The 17,919-nt window shown below is 33.9% G+C and overlaps 1 protein-coding gene across 2 annotated transcripts; it reads left to right on the plus strand.

The window, feature by feature from the left end:
* Positions 1-1,526: 1,526 nt before the first annotated feature.
* Positions 1,527-17,425, plus strand: LOC100178558 (glutamine--fructose-6-phosphate aminotransferase [isomerizing] 1). 2 transcript variants are annotated; one of them, XM_009862078.3, is made up of 20 exons: positions 1,527-1,617; positions 1,978-2,085; positions 2,394-2,501; positions 2,961-3,086; positions 3,436-3,494; positions 4,273-4,407; positions 5,771-5,832; positions 6,762-6,841; positions 7,989-8,120; positions 9,261-9,366; positions 9,834-9,904; positions 11,435-11,556; positions 12,085-12,252; positions 12,603-12,715; positions 12,937-13,102; positions 13,445-13,559; positions 14,342-14,469; positions 14,814-14,981; positions 15,230-15,391; positions 16,026-17,425. In XM_009862078.3, the coding sequence occupies exons 1-20, from the start codon at positions 1,611-1,613 to the stop codon at positions 16,068-16,070; spliced, it is 2,181 nt and encodes a 726-aa protein (XP_009860380.1). In that variant the 5' UTR covers positions 1,527-1,610; the 3' UTR covers positions 16,071-17,425. The 2 variants fall into 2 exon arrangements, with proteins under 2 accessions (XP_009860380.1, XP_018669820.1); XM_018814275.2 differs by lacking the exon at positions 7,989-8,120.
* Positions 17,426-17,919: the final 494 nt, after the last annotated feature.

Consider the following 17,919-nt stretch of genomic DNA (forward strand, 5'->3'; position numbering starts at 1 on the left):
GGCGTTTCGGAGGCTGGACTTGACCAAACAAATTGACGTTTTTCTTGGGCAAACTTGTTCGGAGTATAAGTTGCGTGAAACTGGAATACCGTCTTTTTTGTCGTATGCACCGTCGTGGCGAGTAGCCGCGTACTAGTTGTAAGTTAACAGAATTAGTTTTGCGGGTGGTTCTACATACATTAAAACAAAGTATATGCGGAAAAATAAAGTGTAGGTAACGTATTTCTAAACAGCAAAAAAGTTTTTTCCTTCGTTCAGTAAAAGTTTAAATTTGTTTGTTCGTTATCAATGTATATACGCGCGGATTGGGATTTTAATATTTAGCATTTACGTTATTTTTTTATTTACCAGACTGCAGAGTATGTCAGGTGCACAAGCGATTTTTTTACAAACTTATGGTGATGGCCGCCATAATTTGTCCTACGCACGCCAATTAATTAAACAATGAACAAAATACGTAATAAATTAAAGAGGATTTCCTATTGTGACTTGAAAATGTACATGGTTTGCATGCCAACTTTTGATGATAGCACGCGCGAACGCGAAAAATAACCGTCTTGCATGCGCGAGATCTCGTCAGGAAATGCCATACTCTGCAGACTGGTAAATAGCCTATAGCTATACATGTAACATGTATTTTTCCATATAAAATTGGTCATTATTTACATTAAAGTCAAGCCAAATTGTTGTTAAGTTATCGTAAATGCATTCTAGTAATGTTTTTCATGGCAGAAAAAATAACTAACTTTTTAACATTTTACACAATGGGAGCTAAGAAGACTATAAAATAATTATCAAACAAAACCCTAATTAAAAATAACATTTAATTTGAGGTTACTTTGTTTAGAAAGTCAGAGCAGTAGTTTAAGTCGTTATTTTTATAAACCATGCAATTAAATGCTTTGTTTGACTTTAAATAAAATTACTTTATATTTGTTATGTAGTAAATCGTGTCTATTTGAACAGTAGTATCAACATGGTTTGCATAAGTTACGTACTGTTGTACTAGTGTTAGTGTACCACATATTTAAACTGTTAACTAGAAAATTGATTAGATTTGATTTGGCATAATATGTGTTTTATGGCATGTTATTTATTGTGTTTACTATATGGCAAACATCGATTAGTTAAACATATGTTGCTAATTAACAACTTTGTTGCTAACTTACACCCTCTAGTGCTTGTTTTCTTTGTTTACTAGCACCGCATATTTACCAAATTCATTTTTAGCCATATATCAGGAAAGAGACAGATTTCACCATCTGGTGAGGTCTATGCAGTCGTACCATGGGTGTTGGGGTAATGAGCCAACTCTGGTCTAAATCCTAGCTCCCATGACATACCTCACCGCAGGACCTCACTCATATAGAATATGTATTTATAATTTGCTTTTTTTGGTCCGATTTGACTTATGGAGAGGATTGTACATTAGTATTAATACCTATTCTATGTGAATAAAATCCCACAGTGAGGTTGTCAGGAGACCTAGGATTTATGCCAGAGTTGGTGGATTACCCTAAGTATTCTTATACTGTTTACTTTTTTTACAGACAAGAAAAGAGTTGTTTTTATTTTCATTTTAAATTAGACTTACTGTGAATCAAGAAACCATGTGTGGTAAGTTTTATATTGTATTTATATATATATGTGTGTTTTCTATTGCAAATACTAGGCTGTTAGCACTGTAGGTTCCCAAGATATATATTCTTATTCTATTTTCCCAGCTACTGTGTGGCATAACATGCGATACGAGAATTTGTCTATTATGATAGTTAGAAATCTTTTAGTTATTATACAAGTGCCTAACCACTGAGCCACGGTGCTAAGCCTAAAAATGAAAATTTTGATAGTAAGATATATATACAGGTCATTTTATTTGCTGTATTATTGGCTTTAATTCATTCATATCTATATTATAATATAAAATGTAATGAACATAATGTTAAAGTTTTTAGACTTAGTTTGAATATTTTCTAGGTATATTTGCATACATCAATTACTGCACACCTCGTGATAGAAGGTATATCTTAGAGATTCTTGTTAACGGACTTAAACGACTGGAATACAGAGGTTATGACTCTGCTGGTATGTAAATGCATTTTGTTATTTATTTATCTTTGTGTGCTGGGCAACGACAGTGGTTATAACACGAGTGTTCTGTTTCATACACCTCGTGTCCGCCTACAAGTTACCATATATGTAAAAACAATCCTTTGTGGATGATTGTTTTTTTCGTATGGCTGATAATTTGGACAACCCATAAGTAACCACTGGGTTGGAGCAATTGCTGTTTATTGTCTATAATTTATTAATAGCAAACACTTGTAAAAACGCCGTATAATATATTAAAACCAAGGTACTGGCTACTCCGCTAAATTTTGCTCATTTTCCAGGTATCGCAGTAGATGGGGGTAACACAATTGAAAAGAATGGAAACTTACAACCAACTGTTCTTATTAAGCAAAGGGGAAAAGTTGGGGCACTTGAAGATAAAATTCTGAGTATGTTTATATGAGATACATAGGCGCCAAACCTGGGGTGGCAGAGTGGGCAAGCATACCCTGAATTTTTTGCACTGCATTAATTAATAAACCTTATATCCAAGTTTGTTTAATAGAAATGCGCATCTGACCAAAACTGCCGCTTTTGTATTTTCAAAACCTTTCGTGCATAGGATTTATTACTAATGTGAATATTATAAGCAATATTATATAGTTTCAACTAAGTATATGGACCATTCTTTTTACGTTTAGTTTTTGATCCCTTTTCACATCAACAAAATAATCTAGTTTTGTTTATTTTGTTATTTTTTTTACCAATTTGGTGTCAAAACCTGTAAAACAAGGCCATGAGCAGAAATTTGCGTGTCTAACGATATCCATCGTACTACGGTACTTTATTCCATTACACCTGGTAGCAACAACAGAAACATATTATATACTTATATTTTCTTCGTACAGAAAGTGAGGAACTTGACTTCGAGTTGAAGTTTTCAAGTCATGCTGGGATCGCACACACACGATGGGCAACACATGGTGTTCCGAACTCCGTCAACAGCCATCCACATCGGTCAGATGATGGAAACGGTAAGTATTAAGTGAGGTGCATTAATCAGCATAGGGGTAATGTTAGGAGTGACCACAGACGCCAAACCTGGGGTGGCAGGGTGGGCAGACTTACTCTAGGATTTTCTGCACTGCATTAATTAGTAAACAATAAAAACTGTATTTGTCTCATAAAAATGTGTTGCTCCACTTGCCTTATATGTATATATTTAAAAAGGTAATATTAATATATATATTGTAACTTTGTAAGCATTGCCTTTTTTTATTTTTGCAGCCATTTTTCCCTTTACCCCCAAAACTAAACATTTAATCATAATACACTCTTGTAGTTGCCATAAGAAGCTTCCTAATTCTAACAATATTTTACCAGAGTTTGTTGTTGTACATAATGGGATCTTAACCAACTACAAAAGCATCAAAACTTTCCTGGTAAGTTTATGGTTAAGTTACAATGTACAACTTACATGCCCGCTTTTGAACAGCTGGCAAACTATATAACTCTGTTGTATAAACAGATACATACATAGACATTCTAAGTTTGGTAAAAAAATAGATTTATAATACATACATATTATACATACTTGGTATCGGAAATCTGTCATTTTTTATAAAACCATAACAGCTACATTAGTTTTTATTTATTTATAATTTCTTTACGTGGGGCATTTACAACATTAGGTTTACATAGCAACAAAACCAACTAAAATCAATGGCCTGACATTGGCTGTTAAAAGATAATATGCCGACCAGAATTTACTTGGACCACAATGGCCACCAATTTAAACACATTTGATAACTGAATGGTTTCTATTCTTTTTTTTAAAGAAAGTGTTGGCCTATATTTCTATATTTTTTGGGGGTTCACCCTGTATTTTATATTAGAACAAGAAAACAAATGTTGAGAAATATATAGTAAGGTGTTGCAAAGATTTTAATTTGCTTGCTGAATAAGGTTGACCAATAACATCCTGTAATGTTTTCGGAAATTGTGACGGGCTATTGTGTAGCTGCATCTTTGGCGACTCAATTGAATTAATACTCGTGTCTTAGTTTGCTATATACAATACTGCAGAAGCATACAATACTGTATGGAACAGAACACCTGTCTGTATGAAACAGAGTTATAACAACTGTTGGGCCCAGCGTCGAGGGGATAAATAAGTTTTAATTATTTTGCGGAAATTATATATATTATATTTTTATTAAGCAAAGTCATAACTACGAGTTTGAATCTGAAACCGACACTGAAGTTATCGCGAAGTTGATCAAGTACTTGTGGGATAACAGGGAAGTTGAGGACATTCAGTTCAACACATTGGTGGAAAGGGTGATCCAACAGCTGGTAAGAAATAATATGTGTATTAACTTTCCACCTTAAAATCTATAAAGTTAATAATTGGAAGCCAACAAAAATATTTGTGGGTTAAGGGTTGATGGCTTTATTATAACTTAAAATATTGGCCAAATCTGGGGTGGCTTTGAATTTTTTGTCTTTATTGTTGTAGGGCTTTTGTAATTGCATGTTGATGTAGCATCTTTTCTTTGTTAAACTGAAGACATTCTTCATAATTTTTTACAAAGGTGAAATAACCGTAAAATACCTTCCTTCCGAAAGGCGTCACTAAATGTTTGAAATAGAATTGAAACATGATATGACTGGTGCTGTTGCGTGCTTTGACATGCAGTGTTGTTATAGGGCAGTACTTCTCAAGCCCTGGGTAATGACCCAAACGCCAGACTTTTTAAAATACAGGGGAGGCAGGCATAGTTAGACACAAATTGTTGTGAAGCAAATCTAACTTATTGGTTGTAACGTTTACTGATTAATTACTGGGTAAGCCTGCCCACCCTGCCACCCCACATTTGGTGCCTATGGTCATGACCAGATGGTTGAAACCATTTGATTTGGTTGGGTTGCCAACAACAGTGGTTTAAAAACCTTTTTGATTGTAATTTTAAAAGTTAAATTATTACATTCTATTCTATGTTTAGAAAAATTATTTAAAATGTAGTTTCAAAAATTAAATCTTTTTTTTTGTAATGTTCTGCTTAATGTTTGGATCAACACAAACAGGTTAAAAACACTGATACAGAACTTTACTCATTTATAATAAAAACTATCCATTTGTGTAACTGTTGAAGTTTATTTTAAATATTTGTCTAAGATAACATCGTCAATATTACTTGGTATAAGTTTTACAAGAAACTAAGTAATGAGAAATTGTTGAATAACAATCATACAACCAAACCATCCATACTTTACATGGTAAACAGTGACAGTAACTTGTGAGTCACTACAACTAGCACACTCATGTTATATGACGTACACACGTTACGTCATAAGTTTTACAAATGGCTTTGTAAATATTGGTAGCCTGTCTGAGTGGTATTTTTTATGTACACACGAACAAAAGGTCTGAACTTTTATAAATGCAAGGGAGGCAGGGGTAGTTAAACACACAGTTCTTGGGAACAAATTTCACCGAATTGGTTGTAATGTTCAGTGATTAATACAGTATAGAAAATTCCAGGGTTGGCCTGCCTATCCTGCCTCCCCACGTTTGGTGCTTGTATTCAAAATAGCCATACATACGTATGGTTTTCTTTACAAAACCCTCTTTGTTTAATCAGCATTCCAATTAATCATATGACGTCAAAAATATTTAACAACATTTGCTTAAGGTGGTTTCTTGTTTGTTTTATAGGAAGGTGCGTTTGCTCTCGTGTTTAAAAGTCGTCATTTTCCAGGCCAATGTATCGCCACAAGGTAAATTTAATTAAAACAATTTGTCAATATTTCAATGTTAAATATACCTATAAGGCTAGAGTCAGGAACCTTTTGGTTAAGGGGGCCATAAAAGCTACATTTTATTAAATTGATTGTATTTATTTGAGAACCATATAATATACTTTAAGACTTAGTGCAAATATTTCAATTAATGTTTGTTTCTTGACCAAAACAATCCTAGGCATTTCCACCAGAATGAATTGTTTTAATTTATTGTTACAAATGAATTGCTATGTTATGGAAAATAACCGAAAAAGTTAATTAGTTATAATCAAGCTAAGAAAACTTAAGTTTATATGTGAGCCAGATAAAAGTACTTTGTCTTACTCACAGTTCATAGGTTCCCCATATCTGTGTTATGATATTACTTTTTTTTAATTTTTTGAGGCATATAACTGTTATTGTAATATAGTAAGGTGGGGAAAGATTGCCCATGACTTGTTTTCATTCTATTTTATCTCCTCATTTGATAAACAAAGAATATTTAAATAATTAGATCACTGCATCCTCACGCAGTCACGCCTCAAAAAGAACGTTGTTAATTGTTCAAAACACGATCAGGAAATGTGGGATTTATGTGCTAATGGTATCCCATTTTACCCCACAGTGCTATACAATATAACAACAACCCAACGATAACACAATCCACAGTTAGCTACACATACTTACATATAGGAGGGTGGGGGAAGATGGGACACATTTAACACATTATCTAAATACCGTGATAGTCTTTTAAACAATTAACAAAGGTCTATCGGCGTCTTCAGCATCCGATTTTATATTTCTTCAAATATTCTTAATTAAGACCAAATGGAGTGGGAAATTAGAATAAAAAGGTGTCCCATATCCCCCCACCCTACTACATGGGACTTTTATATTATATATAAATCACGTTTCCATTATTTTAGGCGAGGCAGTCCATTGTTAATTGGTGTTCGAAGTAAATCTAAATTATCCACCGACAACATTCCTATTCTGTACAGCTCATGTAAGTCAACTGTGTTTGTTTTGTTTTTTGATTTTTAGCTGATTTGTTTTGGCAAGTTTATTTTGTGTAATGTTATTTTGATGTTGTGTTCAGAATGCCTTTATCAGTGTGAAAAGTTACTTTTATTATTGTTTACTGCCAGGCATATGTAGCATAGTAAAGGCCTTTTGGAAAAATTATTTTGCAAACTGTAATGTTTTATACGTTGTTTCTTTGGGACATAGTACAAGTCGGAAAAAGATCTTCTGCCAATTTTTTTATCTTAAAGAACCGAAGTTTCATCTGTCATATTGCGAGACATCATCAGGGTTTGCGGTTTAGTGTCTTGCCCAAGGTCACATACACAATGGTAGCGGTGTCTAGCCTTAAACCCGTATCCTCTGACTACAGGCAGTGATAAGGACTGCGCATGTGTGGGCATGACACTTAGCGGCAAACCGTGATGTTGTCTCCCCGTGTGTCAATTTTGGGTTCTTTATGATCACAAAAAAAAACAGAAAATCTTTTCAGACTTATAATGTGGCTGGCGATAAAACAACATATAAAATATTACAGTTTGCAAAATAATTTTTCCAAAAAGCCTTTATATGTTTCTAGTATTCGTGGCAAAGCAGTTTGTTTGTTTTTGTTCCGCATGTTTTATGTTGTTTTTGTTTTGTTAACTTACATCACAACCATCTTACTAACACTGGTGTCCAGATAAAGCTTAAATCTGAGGAATACAGGCATGTACCGATATAATACTTTTATCTGTATAGATGGTATAATAGCATTCGCATTATCATGGTGGTTACATATTAACTTTGTTTTCATCTGTGTTTATTACATCTTATTCTCATAAAAATCTCACCACTGCTATTATGTTAGTTTAGTGGTATGTAAGTTACCTGTAGGAAGGCCACTATAACCAAATATTTGGTTAGTTGGTCAAATCTGGCTGGACAAGGACCTCACCCATATAGATTAACTAAGATACATAAATTTCTATTAAAAAATCCTTGTTACTTTAATACACCACATTACTGCAAACATTTTGCTATAGCAGGCCAGCATTATGCTTTTCGGAATCCAGGATTTTACCCCAACAACCCAAATTTTTCATCAAAATGTTAAAATAAAAACTGACAAACTCTGCTTTGTTGGTTAGATCCAAAACGGTCGAGTGTTTCAGGTGGCGTGAAGTCACTTAACGAGTTTTTAAAATCGACTCGGCCAAGTGTAAGCGAGTTACATATTCAAACACCTCCTTCACCCAACGATACTAACAACTTTGACACTGGTAACTTAGCATGATAAACCTGGCACTGTGTTTGTATAAAACAGTTGAAACCGGTTATTTAGATCCCTGCTTCTCAACCCTGGATCACAGACTGTAGTAGGCGAACGAACCAATCTAAAAAACATTTGGTTGGGTCGCCTACTACAGTGGTTCACAAAGCATTTTGATTTTTTTTGTAAAAGTTCAAATATTTTCATGGGTTTTACAAAAAGTTTTGTAAAATATAGTTTCGGAAATTGGGTCGCCGTTTAATGAATTGGCTCACTTATTAGTTTAGTATATAAGGCCTTTTAAATGCTATTGTAAATTGTTCAAAGTTGGACCTTGATTTGTTTAATAAATGGGTTATTGCAAAAGGTTGAGAAGCACTGATTTATAGAGTAGAAAATGGCGGCCTTTAAAGCATTTTCTAATCATCGCGCATTATACAAAACAAATAAGTCTTGAAATTGAAATACTTTGCAATAAATTGAAGATCACAAACTTTTCTAATTAAACTCATGTAATGGGTGCATGGTATGTTGCAACGTAAGCAATCTTACAATATTAACAATATCCCGAAGCTCAGGTGCTTTCAAGATCTTGTGAAATAATTCTTCATTTGCTTTGGTTTGAATTTCTCTTTCATGTTTTAATTATTTTTGTGCAATCATTCCAACAGCATGAAGCAATGCTTCTTATATTACTTTACTGTTTGTTATTTTCAAAGCACCTGCCGTTGATATTACATACTTTAAATGATGTTTTTTTGTCTCAAAAAGCCTCATTCATCGGCACCAGACTTCTATAAACAGTTAGACACACAATCCTGTGAAACAAATTTTAACTTACCAATTATCATGTTTACTGATTAATGCAGTGCAGAAATTCCAGGGTTGGCCTGCCCTGCCACCCCGGGTTTGGTGCCTATAATCTAACCAAACAATTAGATTTATAATCCCATTCAGCACTGTGCAACCTCCAATTAAAAGAAAAACTTAATTAAATATTTATATATTGAATAACTTGTATCATTTTATTTGGTAAAGTAATTCAAACCTAATAAATTAAGCCACAATTTCCACATTAATTACTAAACCATTTCACGTATATGACCAGATTTGATATTTTTTTTAAATATTCAATTGTACACAAATGCAGGCACCAAGAAAGCTACTGTAGAAATGAACCGACTTAACAGCACAACAGAACTTGTAACACAAGGAGAAACCGAAGGAATTGAATTTTATTTTGCTTCTGATGCAAGGTGTGTTGTGTTGAAATGTTTAGCTGTTCTAATTGGTGTGCTTTACACATTTAAACTAAAATATGGCTGTTCCAAACGTGTGGTACACAAATTTAATTTTTTATGTTTCAAAACATATATGCTGTTCCAAAGGCGCTTTTGTGATGTTATTTTATGAAAACAAATTGGTTACAACTGCCAATCTAGCCTGGCAAAGTGGTTAGTGCCCTCCCTCTGGTACAGAGGTTACATGTTCAAGGCTTGCCACTGCCACTGTATGTGTGTAAGTGTATCCTTGGGTAAGCCACTTAACAGCAATTGCTCCAACCCAGTGGTCACTAATGGGTTGCCCAAAAACTATATTGCATCTCCTTAAAGTTTACCCAGCAAAATACACTTCTTAAAAACTAAAAATTACCTAGGTTTTGCAAGATTAGATATACTGTCTTTATGAGTAATTTTAAACTATATGTTTGCATTGGTTGCAGTGCAATCATAGAACATACAAACCAAGTTATTTTCCTCGAGGATGATGATGTAGCTGCTGTTGTTAACGGAGGTAAATATATGTTAGTGACATCTTATGTATTGTGGTTTCCAACGCTTGCTTTGTAACCCGATGGTGTCCTGGTTCAAAGCCCAATGCTGCTACCTGTGCGGGTGCATGTGTGGTAGTCATATCTTTATATAAGGCAGTTGTATTGTAGTAACAGTGATCGCCTTGTCAGCATAAGGTGTCCAGGTTCAAAGCCCAATGCTGCTACCTATGTGGGCGAATTTGTCTTTGGACAAGAGAATTTATTACTGACTGCTCCAATTCAGTCTACTTTATTTTCTGTGGGTTCTACAGTGCGGCACGACATGGCTTGATAAAATGTATAAAGTTACCAAAGAAATACATTCGAACTTATACATAATATAAGGATTTGGAGTAAGATAGGACATTGTTTAATTCTCTTTCCATTTGGTGGTAAAAAAAGAATATTTACAAAATTATATAAGGGATCCTCACAACTCTAAAAGAGCGTTGGTAGTTGTTTAAAGCAAGATCAGGAAATATGAGATTTATGTGCCAACAATATCCATCTTACCCACAGTACCATATATCATTGTATAGCCAATCTCAAGTTATATAAGGTTAAGGTTATTGACAAATCGCAACCCTATGTTAAATGTCAGTCATTGGATTCACACCCACTCACAAATTACACAATTCTTGTAAAACCAAGCTCACTGTTTGCGCAAATACTTGAAAAGTTGGATGAAATTTCCCTTCACCTCGTACCTACTTGAGATTTCACTTAATAACTCGAGTTTGTTTGCGATAACTTTATAAAGTGTCTTTTAATCGAACATTTGTGTAACATGTCCACACTGGTTCAGATAAGCCATTTGAATTTCTTTATACAGTGTCTATCAAAGTTTTTTTAAGCAGCAATGAAAAATAACATTATTTCACATATTCATGATTTTACTTTTTTTTTTCGAAAAACGGTTTTTACGTTTTGTAAAACTAATAGAACCTTAAATGTAATAAATGGAAAGTTTGCTTAAAAATTATAAATTGTTTTATTTTTTAGATAAATATTGACTTTTTGTGGTTTGATCTCATATTATTATTCATTATGACATCACAATGCAAAGTTAGGTTTTTGAATATTAGTATTGAAAGACTCGCACAGTGTATGTTGTACTTTAACATGGCTCTGTTAGTCAGAGTGACCTATTATATGCCTATATTATGCATTAGAAATGCAAAGCAATAGAAATCCATTGTGTGTATCAGTGTATGTGTTGTTAGTTAATATTTATATCAGTATATCTATGTGTTTCAACAAGTTAAGTATTCAATACAGCTGAGAAATTATTAAATTTTTTAAAAGTTCTTCGGGTGTTGAAGTTATGGATGTGTTGAAGTTAAGGAGGAAAGGTGTATGAAAGTTAAATTGGTGTTTATTAAAAATAGTTTCAAGATTTTGTATAGCTGTCTAGCTAAAGGCACCCATGTTTTAATTTAATTTAAAGACCGTGTTTTTACAATACTTTTAATTTAAACAGCTGATAAATGACTTTGCATGTTATGTTCCAGCATTATCGATACACCGAATCAAACGAGGTAAAAGTAACGAATCGACAACGAGGACTGTGATGTCACTACAACTGGAGCTACAACAAATTATGAAGGGAAATTATAAATCTTTCATGCAGAAGGTACGAGTTATGTGGTTTTAGTTGGCTGTTATGAACGGTATCTAGTCATGTATCTATTTGATTTGGTTCTACTACAGTGGTTTTCAATGCTGTCTGACTGTTATTCTAAAAATTAAAAATTGTTTCATTGAATGTTTTAAAAATAGTGTGAAATGGAGAAACTTCCTTTTTAAAAAAAAAACACGTTTTCTTCAATCCAGTTTGTGCTTAGTGATAAACATTGTGTCAGGTACCATGGCTAGCATCCATGCAACTATATAACCCAGAGGTAATGGGTTCAAGGCTCGTCGTTGCTACCATTTGTAGGTGTGTGTCTTTGGGCAAGACACTTAATGGCAATTGCTTCAACCCAGTGGTCACTAATGGGTTTGTGAGCCACAAAATAACATACGTGGTAACTCGTAAGCGAGCATGAGGTGTATGAACATCCGTGTTATAACGACAGTCCTTTTCCTGCCGTGGGAGGATAATTAAGTTGCATTCATTCAAAATGAAAAAATCCTCTTCTAATAAAGATGACTTTTCCAGGAGATCTTTGAGCAACCGGAGTCGGTTGTTAACACGATGAGAGGGAGGATGCTGTGGGATGAGGAGAGAGTCGTATTGGGAGGTCTCATGGATCATATAGATGAGATAAGAAGATGCAGGAGGATTATTATCATTGCTTGTGGGACAAGTTATCATTCAGCCATTGCAGTAAGTTTATAGCAGCATAAGTTGTTGGGGGTGCCTGGAGTTACTTGCCTGGGCACCAAACCTGGGGTGGCAGTGTAACTGTATTTTAACAATGTCACCCCAGATTTTACCCTGTTGTTAGGTGTCTATACAAACAAGCAGAGCCAAAGTATATTGCATTCACCAAATTAATCAATGAGGTTCCCTATGTTTGACAACTATGAGTGTAACTGTATTTTAACAATGTCACCCCAGATTTTGCTACAACTTTAAAACAACAAACTAAAACGTGGGAAATTCTAACCGGATTTACCCATTAAAAGATATTTACATTATGATGTAACAGATATTTATAACAAAACCAACTTTAGACTCGTCAGTTGATCGAGGAGATGACGGAACTCCCAGTGATGGTTGAACTCGCCTCCGACTTCCTGGATCGCGAGACTCCCATCTTCCGGGATGATGTTTGCTTCTTCATCAGGTTGGACTTCATCATTAGTTTTATTTACCTCCATTTTTATACATATATTAAAAAAAATATTATTAAAAAAAATTTTTTAGATACAAATTTTTATTTAAAAAAAAAATATTAAAAAAAATTTTTTAAATAAAAATTTTTACACTAAAAAAATAAAGAGCTCTTAATTTTTGCCTGAAAAGTTTTTAGTTTTTTTTTCACAGTTAGTTTTTTTTTCTTCACAGTCAATCTGGTGAGACAGCGGACACATTAATGGCTTTGCATTATTGTAAGAAGCGTGGATCGCTTACTGTTGGGATCACCAACACTGTGGGAAGCTCTATATCAAGGTTAACAGATTGTGGAGTTCATATTAATGCTGGACCTGAGATAGGAGTGGCAAGCACTAAGGTACAATGGTTTTAACAACTTTCTTAATTTATTTTTTTAAGACACAAAACTTAATATTTTTTATTAAACTTAAATTTAGCAATAATTATTATTAGATTTAGCATTATTTTACCTTTGATATTTCTTATAGTAATATTTATTAGATTAAAATTAAAAAAACGCAAAAAACAACCAAATATGTTGATGAATAAAAATATTCCTAATCACCCACAAAGGTAAACACTGTGGTGGTTTTGTTAAGGCATGAGGTATATGTACCAAAACATTTGTGTTATAACTACTGTCATTACCCCGCCACGTAAGGATAAATAAGTAACATTCACTCATGTATTCACAACATAGGCGTACACAAGTCAGTTCGTGGCACTTGTCATGTTTGCACTTATGATGTCAGAAGACAGATTCTCAAAAAGGAAGCGATATTTGGAAATCGTTAACGGACTTAAGGAATTGCCAGGTTTGTATAATAATGTACAGTTGGTTAGATCGCCTGCCTCTGGCTGAGAGGTAATGGGTTCAAGGCTCGTCGCTGCTACATTGTGTGTGTATTTGTCAGAGGGCAAGGCGCTTAACGGCAATTGCTCCAACCATCCCTTATGGGTTTGTTAAATTGTCAGCCATACAGAAACACAACAACGCACAAAGTTACATACGTGGTGACTTGTAAGCGGGCATGACGTGTATGAAACAGAACATTCGTGTTATAATGATTGTCATTGCCCTGCCACGCAAGAATAAATACAATACATACACGCATATTCGCTATATAAATGTAAATGCCGTGTGCTTTTACACTTGTGTTGGTGGGAACCTAAATCACTTTGTTATTTATTTAAGACATTGCCAAGATGTTTGACATTTTGTTAATGTAACTTAGTGGTTTTGCGGCGAGTCAAAATTGAAACATCAAGATTGAAACAAGGCCCTTTAATAACACCTACAAAATTCAAGGGTTCAAGGCTCGCCGCTGCTACCATTGTGGTTGTATGTGTCCTTGGGCAAGACACTCCACCCCAGTGGTCACTATTGGGTTGTCTAAATTATCAGCCATACATAAATTAAATATGTGTAAAAAATCCTGTCCTCGCTCCACCACGCAAGGATATTACCTGTAGGAAAGTTATTAAATTAGAACCCACTACATTATGGCATTAACAATTGTGTTTCAGGTTCTCAAATTTTGTTTAATTTTTTAACGAAAAAAAAATATTTATTTTTATAACAGAATTTCGTTTTCAGAAAAAATCAAAGAAGTTTTGTCTTTGGATTCTGAGATCCAGAAATTGTCGGAATCTCTTTATAAGAAAAAGTCATTGTTGGTCATGGGGAGAGGATTCAATTTTGCTACTTGCTTAGAGGGGGCTTTGGTAAGTGTTTTATGTTAAATATATGTTTTAGAACCGTTTTTTTGTAATAATTTGTAAAATATATTTCAAGTCAAATTTTTAAAAAATGGTAAAGTTTTCACAATTCTTTAAAACCTAATTTTTGAAGTTATTGGAAAAAATGAAGTAATAACTTTTTAATTTTTCCTAATTTAGTTCCAGAAAACATTTTTTTTAATCAGAAAACTTTTTAAGTTCCTAAACCTTTTTTTATAAAAAAAAAGTTTTTTAAAAATAATTTAATAAAAGTTAAAAATTTTTTACTTTAAATTTGACGTTAATTCTTCTTTTTTTTTCGTTTTCTTAATATTTTTATTCATTTTCAGAAAATCAAGGAAATAACGTACATGCACAGTGAAGGGATATTGGCTGGGGAACTTAAACATGGGCCTTTAGCTTTGGTTGACGTGGATATGCCGATACTGATGATAGTATCCAAGGATCACGTTTATTCCAAAGTTCAAAATGCATTGCAACAAGTAGTAGCAAGACATGTAAGTTCGGATGATTTAAATGAGAAATTAAAAAAAACTAAAAACTGTACAGAAAATTTGTGAAAACTTTAAAAAAATGTTAAAAACCTAAAAATTCTTTTTTTAATAGCTAAAACAAATGTTTAAACTAAAAGATTAAAGAAAAAAATTAAATAATAATTAGGCCCATGACAGCATACATATATACAAATTAGTTTTCTAAAAATGTTAAATTTCGAAAATGTAACGCTATATACATATTTTTCCAGGGCCGGCCAATAATAATATGCGAGAGCGATGATCAGGACAGCGTTAAATACGCATCCCATATACTTAAAGTTCCGCACACTGTTGATTGTTTACAAGGAATCCTAACAGTGATCCCACTACAGTTGCTATCTTTCCATATTGCCCAGCTAAAGGAACTTGATGTGAGTATTAAGTAGTGTTGGGGTAATAGGCCCAATTCTGGCCTAAATCCTAGGTTCCCATAGCGTGCCTCGCTGTAGGACCTCACCCATATAGAATAGAATGTGCATATACAATGTTGGGGTAATGAGCCAACTCTGGCCTAAATCCCTGGTGGTATGCCCTGCTGTAGGACCTCAACCATATAGAATAGAATGTACATATACAATGTTGGACATATATAATGTTGGGGTAATGGACCAACTCTGGCCTAAATCCCTGGTGGTATGCCCTGCTGTAGGACCTCACCCATATAGAATATTATAAAGCATTGTTTTTGTGTTTTTCTGGTGCCGTAGCTCAGTTGTTGTGCGCTGGTATCGTAACCAAAGGTTCAATGATACGACTACTGTCGATGTTTGTGTCTTAACGGTAATTACTCCAACTTAATTGTAATATGTTGTCTAATTGGTCAGCTTTAAGAAAACCCACAGATAAGAAATAAGCAATCACCCACAAAGTTACATACATGGTAACTAGTATGCGGGCACAAGTTTTTATAAAACAACACCTATGTTATAATGACTGTCGTTGACCAGCCATGCGATGATAGGCAAGTTGCATTTATTTATCTCATTTATAACATTTCTATTTTAGGTTGACTTTCCACGCAACCTTGCCAAGTCCGTCACGGTTGAGTAATCTTGCCTCTCCTCAGCTCATACTTGATGGAAACTCAAAAGTTTAAAAACTTTCTTGGGAAAATTTTATTTTTTTAATAGAAAAACCCAAAAGAACTAAATATTTAAACATTAAAATAACACTATATATAATTGGATCTTTCCTATTCCTTTCTTGCACTGAACACCAAACTGTGCATAAGTTTTATTCTTTTTTTATCAAATAATTGTTTATTTAGTATATGGATATTTTAATTAGTAATTTGGCTACAACAGGCCTATTCTGCACTCTGCACTTAATGTTAAAATATAATAGTTTAGTTTTGGTTTTTAAACAACGACGTTTGTAATAAGGTTAGTGTTTAATTAAAGCCAACAATTTAAACTGACAAATACTAACTTAAACATAAAGGTAATAGCCAACTCTGGTCTCCTAGCATACGCTGTAGGACCTCACCCATATAAAATAGAACACGCTATGGTTTGGGGTAAGGGGTCAACTCTGGCCTAAACCCCCCATGTTCCCTGGTATTTCTCGCAGTATGACCTCACCCATATACACCCCAAATACATTATGTTGTTTAGTTTGAATTGTTGACATTATATTATCTAGGCACCAAAAAGATAAATTCCAAAGAAACGCAAATTATATTTCCAAAATTTTGATGTTGCTTATTTTGTAGAATAGAACTATGGGGTAAGATGGGATACCGTTAGCTCCTAAGTCCCATATTTCCTGATCGTGTTTTAAACAATTAACAATTTTTTTTAGAGGCGCTGGGCTAGGGTTATATAATTCTGTAAATATTTTTGGTTTACTACTAGAAGGGGAAAACACATTCCATCTTACCCCACCCTACTATACCTATATTTTGTATTCTACTCATGCAGTTACTGACTACAAGCAGAAAATTATTTGCTTTAGTAATTGTAAATGCAGTAAAATATATATTTCTATTTCGCGGTGTTTTAAAAAAGCGGTACAATTGCAATTTCCATTCTGTATTTCAGTTACAGAATGCCTTCACATAAACTGCTATTTAATCAGTCTTAACCTAACTAACCAGTTACCTAATTAACATAGCTCTCATAATATATATTATACCCACCAAAAATCAACAATTTTTAAGTTCAAAACTTGTCTAACAGTGTACAGATCTTTAGCATATTTTTCTCTATATCGTATTAAACTGTATTATACCAGCTTCAATAGACAATGTTACCCTGTATTGGTTTGCTTACGAATATATGTTTCAAGTACGCTTTGTATTTTAAAACACTGGTTTTTCATGCACTTGTATATATTAAAATATAGACTTTTTTTAAATATACTCGTATAGGTGAAGCTGTTCGTATATTAAATATATTGCCGTTCAAGTTTTGTGTTATAGATATGAGACAACGAGTTACGCCAGGGATACAGGGGCGTATCATCGACCCCGCGAACCACGCAGCCGCGGGGGGGGGCCACACGAATTAAGGGGCCCACTTAATACCCGATAGAAAATTAACCACATAAATTGTTGTTACGTCGCAAAATAAGCTTTGCCGTCGTAACCCAATAACATGACAACGTACGTGGTAATTTAAACATTTAAATAAGTTTGTAGAACGGGGGGTTTTTACAGTTTTCGCCAATTTTTTTTTTTGTTCAAGCCAAATTTTTTTTTAGAACCCCCCTTTAAACACGTCTATTTGTGCGAATAGTGAGACCTATATGTAACAGTTTGAGTTGAATTGTTTTACGGGTCACCAGATGTAGTAATAAAGAAGGGGGCCATCACGTACAAGCCTTGTGGGGGCTTCTATATCTTAAAATGCCACTGCAGGGAATAGTAACATTTTTGTATTACAGTCGTTATAACACGGGT

The sequence above is a fragment of the Ciona intestinalis genome, chromosome 12, assembly GCF_000224145.3.
Source record: "Ciona intestinalis chromosome 12, KH, whole genome shotgun sequence".
Taxonomy (NCBI): Eukaryota; Metazoa; Chordata; class Ascidiacea; order Phlebobranchia; family Cionidae; genus Ciona; species Ciona intestinalis.